Raw genomic sequence first — 8396 nt, forward strand, 5'->3', positions numbered from 1 at the left:
ACAGTTTATCTGACCAAAAAGAAGAATTTGTTAGCTGGCTTTCCCCTGTAGAAGCCCATATCACTATAGAATGACCAGTGCAGAGGAGAGCTAGGAAAGTCAGAAGAACCAAATAGCGTCTAGAAAGAGTCATGGCTATCTGTGGGGAAAATACCTAATGAAACTGGCTGGGAAAGGCTGAATATTACATGAGTTTCAATCACTGAAGCTGCTGGAGAGGACACTAGAACCTGAGCAAATGAAGAATGTATTCTTTGAGTGGGGCTTTTTAACTAATGAGACAGAAAAGGTACCGAGAAACAACTCAGCTTGCATTTACTGTCCCTTTATTTTCTACCCAGTAGAACCCCAGCACATATGCAGACTTTACTCTTGCCCTCTGCCAAGGGGCATTTTATTAAGTCCCTAGAAAACTGTACTTGGTCGTGTTGTTGGCTATCACCCTACCGGAGTCTCTGCCAGGCACCACTGTGGCACATTTGATAAGGCAATATGGATGTCTTCATCTGCGTAAAATCCAGGCATAACTGATAGCTGGTTCATGTCTCCAGGGTTTGTTTAAAGTGAACTGCACCTGTGGGACAGGCCTGTAACTCCAGCTACCCAGGAGGCTCAGGCAGGAAAATTACAAGTTCAAGACCTGTCCTGTCTTCAAAGTCAGTTCAAGCTAGTCTGGGAAATGAGAATAAACTTGTCTCTGAATAAAAAGTTTAAGAAGGGCTAGCAGGTAGCTAAGTGTCACAGAATTTGCTTATCATGTACAAGGCCCTAGGTTCACTCTCCAGTGCTGCCAAAATAGTAGACTAACAGTAATCGTTATAAAACCACAGCCTTCTTACAGGAACTCTACTGTTTCCTACGAGAAAGAAGGAAAGGTCACTTTAGGATGGTATCAGAAGGTTCTTGGCTGTGCATGATGACACATGCCTCTAACCCTAGTTCTCAAAAGGCTGAGATAGGTAGGTTGCTACAAGTTACAAGCTGGCTTGGGCTACATAGTAACTTTAAGGCCAGCCTATGCTACATTGAAAGACAAGATCTCTAAAAAAATTAAAATATTAAAATCTACACTTTTCCCACCAACTCCCCACACTAGGAAACTTAGATAAAAACACATAAATTCCAAGTAGAGCTTAAATTTTACCTGTAAAAAAAATTAAATCTTAAGTGTATATGGATCCATTTTTTTTCTTAAGCTTGTTATGTTGAGAAAAATCACCATGATTTTTTCTCTCTTTCTTAGCATTAGGACTTAAACCAAGGGCAACCAGGATAGTGCAAGAGCAAGTGCTCTAGCACGTGCTGTGCTCCCAGTGCTTGTTCCTTGTTTTGGGACAGGTTCTTCTTGAACTTGTACTGTAGCCCAGGCAGGCCTTAAGTGATCTTGCCTCAGCTCCCCCAGAACCCTGACTGCTGGACTGGGATAGGCATTATTCTGTCGCCTGCTCTTAACTCTGTTACTGACCATGAAAAGCAAATTACAAAAAGCTTGTGTGTGGAGTTCAGTGGGTTGTTTGTTTGTTTGTTTGTTTGTTTGTTTGTTTGTTTTGCACTGATGTTTGATCAGAATTGCCATGCTCAGTGCTCTAAGGCTCCCTTCTTCAGGTTCTGTATTCGTGAGCCTGCGGGTCTCAGAAGCGCCCTGGAGATGCATATAGCAACTTGACTATGGTCGCTATCAGACATGAATTTCTTGTTTTATTTCTTAATGACACTTTGCAGATGCGTTTGACAAAGAATACAAGATGGCTTATGATCGTCTCACACCAAGTCAAGTCAAGAGTACACATAACTGTGACAGGCCACCAAGCACGGGAGTGATGGAGTGCCGGAAAACCTTTGGTGAACCTTATCTTTAAGACGTGTGTGTATATGTATACATTCAATATATATTGTATAGTCAGTGTACAAAGTAACACTTTTAGACTCTAAACTCCACGTTTTGAGAATGCATTTGTAAATGGATTGGAAAGTTCAGGTGGCTTTGTACAGAACGCTTTTGTGAGACAACAGTGACCGACAGGGAGAGAGCCACTTACTTCCCATTTATTTCTTCTTTATCACCCCTGTAAAGTAATCAAGTACTCGATGATGAGGAAGTCTCTTTTAAAACATTGGTTGCCACAAAATTAGACTTTCTTATGGTTTCTCTTGGAAGAGACAGGTGGGAAAATCACGTGTGGAGCGTAAGCAGAGATGTCAGATCCAAGTGTGTCCTGCTTTCGTGGACGTCCGTGGACTGTTCACGCGTTACCATGAAGTTCTATTATACATATTTTAAATTGTTTATAGTAAGTTGATATTTTTTTAATTTTTAAATTTAATATAGCAAACTTAAAATGAATTTAAACTTATGAAACAAGTGTTTATTTTCTTTGTGTCTGCTCTTTGAAGTAATTCGCACAGCTGCAGATCTCTGTATATCTACCTATATTTTTTTTATTACTTGAGAGGAAGAACTTTAACAGGTCAGTGCCAGTGTCAGTGCCCTTGGATTGCACGATAGCTCCCCTGAGTCTGACTGGGGAGAGGGACTGAGGGAGGCAGGGTGAGCCCTGTGCACGGAGCACCAGACAGAGCGCCTGCGCCATGCCTGCCGTCTCCTCCACTAGAGTAGATGCGAAAGTACCCAGGGGAAAAAACTCACAACCCAAACGTCAACATAAATCTTAGTATGCTATGTGAAAACTTACAGAGGGGAATTACTGACAACTGACTCTTCCAAATTTTACCCAAAATATTGGGTATGAAACAAATTGCACTATAAAATATGTATCTGAAATATGGTTTAATGGGGTATTCTGTTAATACTATATATAGAGAGATTCAAAGTATTTTTGGAAGCAGAAAAATAGTAACCGTCTAAAAGTGCATCCAGAGAGAATTTCCCATATTGAGGAACTTAGTTTTTTCAGTAAGCTTCAGGATCTGAAGTTCATGGAATCTCAAATGTAAACTATACATGATCAGACAATAAACTCAATGTTTAAACACCAGGAGTATTAAATTGACTTAAAATACATTTTTAATTATATTATTTCTAAAACCACTTTTTTTGAATAATTTCTCATAAAAAAAGGCATCCTTTGGCCTCTGGAATTAATTATTCATGTATTTTCAGTGTATGTATATACATTTGCAAGGGTTGTCATTTGTAAAGGAAGGCTAGCCATTTTAAAACGAAGAAAAAAGGGGTGGTCCCAAACCTGATGTTTAAAGCAAGTGGAGTCCATGATGCTTGACCTGGAAATAAAATAACTTAAGCGCCCCAAGACTCAGCAGTTCAGCCGCAGAAAAGCTGCCTTTCAGTCCCTGCCACCACTGAGTAGCCAGGCTGAAGCATTTTTTTTCACAGCTTTTGCCCTCTGGCAAGTTGTGGGGAGAGCATAAAATGTGAATCTTGAGTTCAGTTGGTTTGAGGCTGAACTTACTTACTTGAAAACACTGGTGCTATGCGCGCATACCTACGGCTCCTGTCGATCCACTTGGCCTCGCGGCCTCACTGCTTCACATTCTCCAAGTCACTGAGAAGTACATCCAGTCTCTTCAGAGACTGAGAATGTTCCAAAGGAGGTGTTTGGCACTGGTGGTAAACATGCCCTCTAACAAGATTTGGGCTCTCGTCCGTGCTTTCTTCTTTCTTCCCTCACGAGAGCAGTTTGCACTGCTGCCTCCAGTTTCTGTGATGCAAACTGTGTGGTTTGTTGGATTCAGATGTCTGCCAAGCACAGAGAGGCAAAGCTGGCCCTCACACTCACTCGGAAAGCTGAGCATGACTTCTGCCTCCCGCCCTTCCCTGAGTTTTGTTCTCTGTCTCTGAATAAAGTTATATTTTTCCTGCTTTTAATCCCCAGGAATGTTACTGTATGAAGATAATCTTTAAAAATAATACCTAAACATGGACTAGAACTCAGTCAGTCCTGCTCCAAAGAAAACTAAAATAAGGATTGTCTTTTGAAACAATTTAATCCAAGCTGTTTTTCAGTTTTTTTATTTACCATACATTTTGGAATATTATGGCCAATAATGTTGGAAAGTGGTGTCCTTTCCCTCTACTCCTTATTTTCCATTCTTAGTGTTGCTTATGTTTAAATTGTTGGAAATAAACCATGCTCTTGTTAATATAGTTTAAGACTCTCATTAGGTTTGAATGTTCCTGTGTATGTACATATACTTTAAATAGTCAGCGTTCCCTCCTGTCACCAGATGTCACAGTATGTAGCTGTTCATCTTCTGGTTTTGTTCTCTTTTCTGTTTTTTTCTAACCTTTAAACCCCCAACACTATCAACTTATCTTACTATAAGGTTGTCTAGTATGTCTTCCCATTTTTGTACATAGAGAAGTGACCCTGAAAATGTTGGTTCAGCATTTTAGGCAATAAATACTTATTTTTACTTCATGCTGATAATTATTATTTATTGGTGCAACTAACAAGCATTGTCTATTCCTATATATAACTTGCGTAGTGTTTTAACTTATAGAAGGGAAATGCTTCTTTTAAAAATGGGCAGTAGTTCAGCCTTATCTTATTTCTTCCACCATAGTTTACAAACTGCTTTTAGGCGCTTCATGTCAGAATGAGAAGGGAAGAGTGAGCAGGCTCGGAGGCTGCGACTCCTGTGTGCTTAGTGTGCTTGTCCCTTTTAGACCCAGCACAAAGCTTTCTGCGAACCCCAGCAGCTGCCTCCTTCATAGACACCAACATCCTGAGGACTTGCAGGCTTGTCATCCCTCACACTACCTTCCTTTGCTAGCCCCAAGGAAACCGCATCGGGCGGCCACACCGTTTGCAGAAGAAGCAGAGACTTGTCTGTACGGGAATTGTTGAGTCTGACATCTGTGTATATGCTCACAGGGACAGACTGCTGGGAAAACTCCTGCTGTCCACGGTTGCTGTCCTTTAGATGGTTTCTTCTTGCTATTTAGAGTTTTTCCAAATGAGTCTCTTTCACTGTAGTGACTGGTGGACAGTCTATAAAGGAAACATGTCGGCTTCTACTCACTAGTCACAGGAAAGGACCTAAAGACCAGAAGCACAGCTTTGGCCCGGCAGGCTAACCTAGGCATGGACATCCTCCCAGCGACCCCCTAAGGATGGGCATGCTTCATAGGGGCCAATCCCACAGCACTTACAGGCTGTGACTGCAGATAAGGGCAGCCACTTATTTCAATGTATCTACCAACCTATACTTTTCAATATAAATTTCATTCCCTGCCCCCTCAGAACTCATTTGTTAAATAAACAAGAATTCTGCTATAGACAGCATTATAAAAAAAAAAAACTTTTCAGATCTGTTGGTGACAATACAATATAATGTTCAAAATATATACAGTAGCCATTTTAAAACACCAATTTTCAAATAAGTATATTTTAGTTTGTTATATAAAGTTTTAACCCATTTAACCAGGAAGTTCTTCATAGTGTTAGAAATATCTCTTACTAGGACATCATGGAACTGTAACTGCAGGGGGAGGGAGAGGACACGAGGACACCCTGCAGCCACCAGTTCACACTCCGACCTGTGACAGCTCAGACTTCTAGACTCAAAGAATGAAGTGGGACCTGCTTCGCGTAATTCCACATCATTTGCTCTCAAACGAGAGGCCATCTCAGTATTATCTTGGCATAGTAGCACACTAGTTCATCTCTTTTTAAAGGGCATGCTTTTATAAATTCATATATATATCAATTTATATATATATTTATATATCATATATATATATGTATCTTACATTTAATTGGTTCTTTTAGAAGTCACACAAATTGAGGCTTGAGAGGAGACTCCTCAGTTAAGAGCGCTTACTGCTCTCCTGAAGGACACGAGTTCAGATCCCATGTCCATAGCAGGTGGCACCCTCTCCAGCTCCAGGAGATCCAACACTGTCTTCTGACTTTTACAGCTGCATGCACATGCGTGAGCACACACACATTAACATACATGCAACCACACATGTATGCATACACACACAACATTGTAAGGGATAAAACCCACTGGTCCTGCCTCTGCCTTTCACATGAGTGGTCACCTGAGACCATTGGAAAACACAGATATTTACATTGCAATTCCTAACAGCAGCAAAATTACAGTTATGAAGTAACAATGAAAACAATTTTATGCTTGGGGGGTCACCACAGTGTATTAAAGGGTCTTAGGATTAGACAGGTTGAGAACCACTGTCTTAGATTTAATCTCCACTATTTTTTATATATATATAAAAAATATATAATTTCAATATTTAGAGGCTGGAGAGTTAGCTCAATGGTTAGAGCACTTGCTACTTTCTGAGATGACTCAAAGTCAGTTCCCAGCACCCACATCAGGAGGCTCACAACTGCCTATAACTCCAGCTGTAAAGAATCTGATCACTCTTCTGACCTCTGCAGGCACCTACATACATGTGGCATACACTCAGACACAAAAGCACATATATGTAAGTAAAAAAAAAAAACAAACTAAAGTTACATACATTTTCTGTGCTCCTGAAGTATTTTCTTGCCCCAGTGAATCCCCCACTCATCTGTCAAAACCCAGCTTTTCTTCTTTAAAATTTATTTACTTATTTATTTTAAATGTAGGCATGATTTGTCTGCATATACACCTGATAGATGGTTGTGAGCCACCATGTGGTTGCTGAGAATTGAACTCAGGACCTCTGGAAGAGCAGTCAGTGCTCTTAACTGCTGAGTCATCTCTCCAGCCCCATCTTTTTTACTTGTCTTTTCCTGTCACAGCATGAAGTGATGGGAGCTATTTTCTAGGCAAAGGAAAGAATGCAAGATAATTCTTGTTAGTTTTAATCATTACATGGTTTTGTAATCGTGGAATATCTCACCCTCCATCACCCAGTCTCATAAGCACTAGACCTTTGGCTGTTGGCAAGGTGACATCTTTGAGGCAAGCTGGAGCTGGCTGCTGACAACAGGAGGGTGTCCAGCATTTTGGTGTTAGCCTCTCCTTTCTATGGGATTGGCCTTTCCTGTTCTGCTATGGCCTGTGGAGGCCTCACAGAAAAGTAGCCCCAGGAAGAAGAATTAAGAATATGAACTCTTCATACAGCAAGCATGAGGACTGAATTTGATCCCCACCACCCACATAAAAGGCAGGTGCTTAGAATCCCAGTGCAGGGGAGGCAGAGAAATAAGGAGCTCTGAGCAGGGCTGAGTATGTCTGTCTTGCTTAATTGTCGAGTTTGAGGCTCAAAGGAAGATCTCATCTCAAAAAGTAGGAAGTGAGCAAGAAAGACACCCAGTGCCTAGCTCCACATTTGCAAATACACCTGCACACACACAGTATGGAATTTGAACATAATATGTTCTTTATCAGTCTTCTCTTGAGCTTTCTCTCCAGATGACCTAAAGATGGGGTAACTGCACCCATGTTTGCAAAATAAAATACCAGTGGACCCACAGTTTTCATTGAAATTTAATAAAAGTTACTTCCAAAAAAAATGGGAATTTTGAAGAAGTACAGCCCATCTTAAAGATGAATGCTTGAATACCTCCACCCTCCAATACCAGAATGACCCATTGCTTTCCTTTCTCATCTGTCCTGCCATCGTTTCGCAGGCTACCACACCACTCCTGGTGTCTATAGCGTCATTTGCAGCATAATCTGCAGACACTTCTGCTCCTTGTGCTCTGAAACCAAAGACATGAAAATTGCATTTCTTTTTTTTTTTTTTTTTTTTTTGGTTCTTTTTTTCGGAGCTGGGGACCGAACCCAGGGCCTTGCGCTTCCTAGGTAAGCGTTCTACCACTGAGCTAAATCCCCAGCCCCGAAAATTGCATTTCTAACATTCTCCTCAGCTTGATTCTAGTAAAAGCGGCGGCCAAAGGTATTTAATACGCAAGCATAAGGAACTTCATAGAAAATATTTAACCATGACTATTTTTAAGGTGTCCTTTGTGACCTTAAAAGTAGATAACCAGATGTAGTGGCCATCCTTCCAATCCCAGCACTCAGGAGGCAGGGGCAAGTAGGTCTGTGAATCCAAGGCCAGCCTGGTCCACATAGCAAGCAGTACTCTCCTTTCTGCTGTGTCATCATTGTGCTAATCATCTTTGAAATTTCTCCTGTGTAAACTGTCTTAAGACCCATTGATAAACTAGTCAAAGGACTAGGCTTCTTGCTTTATACAATCTGATCTAGGTTGGCATGCAAGCATAGCACTGAGCCCTAGAGGTCTTCATGCATAAGCCAGACTCGGCCCTCTGCAAATGCATCCCTTTGACTCTTTTCGTGACAGTTGTCACTCCTGGGCAGGAAAATGCCCAAGGACAGCTGCGACAGAATATCTAATCCTTTGAAGTGACCGCTGATGGAGACAAAACGAATGCAGATTTTCCAGTAAGTGCATATGTTTAAATAGCCCTAAGGGTAGTTTTCTTTCTCAA

The 8396-nt window shown here is 41.1% G+C and overlaps 1 protein-coding gene across 6 annotated transcripts in view; it reads left to right on the forward strand.

Moving 5' to 3' along the window:
• Dennd4a (DENN domain containing 4A) overlaps positions 1–4400 on the forward strand; it is a 112201-nt gene extending 107801 nt beyond the window's left edge. For all 6 annotated transcript variants that reach the window (XR_015626631.1, XR_015626633.1, XR_015626632.1 and 3 more), the window contains 1 exon segment: positions 1723–4400. Coding sequence is in view for 3 of the 6 variants with exons in the window: in XM_087562086.1 (XP_087418212.1) it covers positions 1723–1859 (137 nt within the window). In the remaining 3 variants the exon portion in view is untranslated.
• The last annotated feature ends 3996 nt before the right edge of the window (positions 4401–8396 follow it).

Source organism: Rattus norvegicus, chromosome 8, assembly GCF_021556685.1.
Source record: "Rattus norvegicus strain SHRSP/BbbUtx chromosome 8, alternate assembly SHRSP_T2T, whole genome shotgun sequence".
NCBI lineage: Eukaryota > Metazoa > Chordata > Mammalia > Rodentia > Muridae > Rattus > Rattus norvegicus.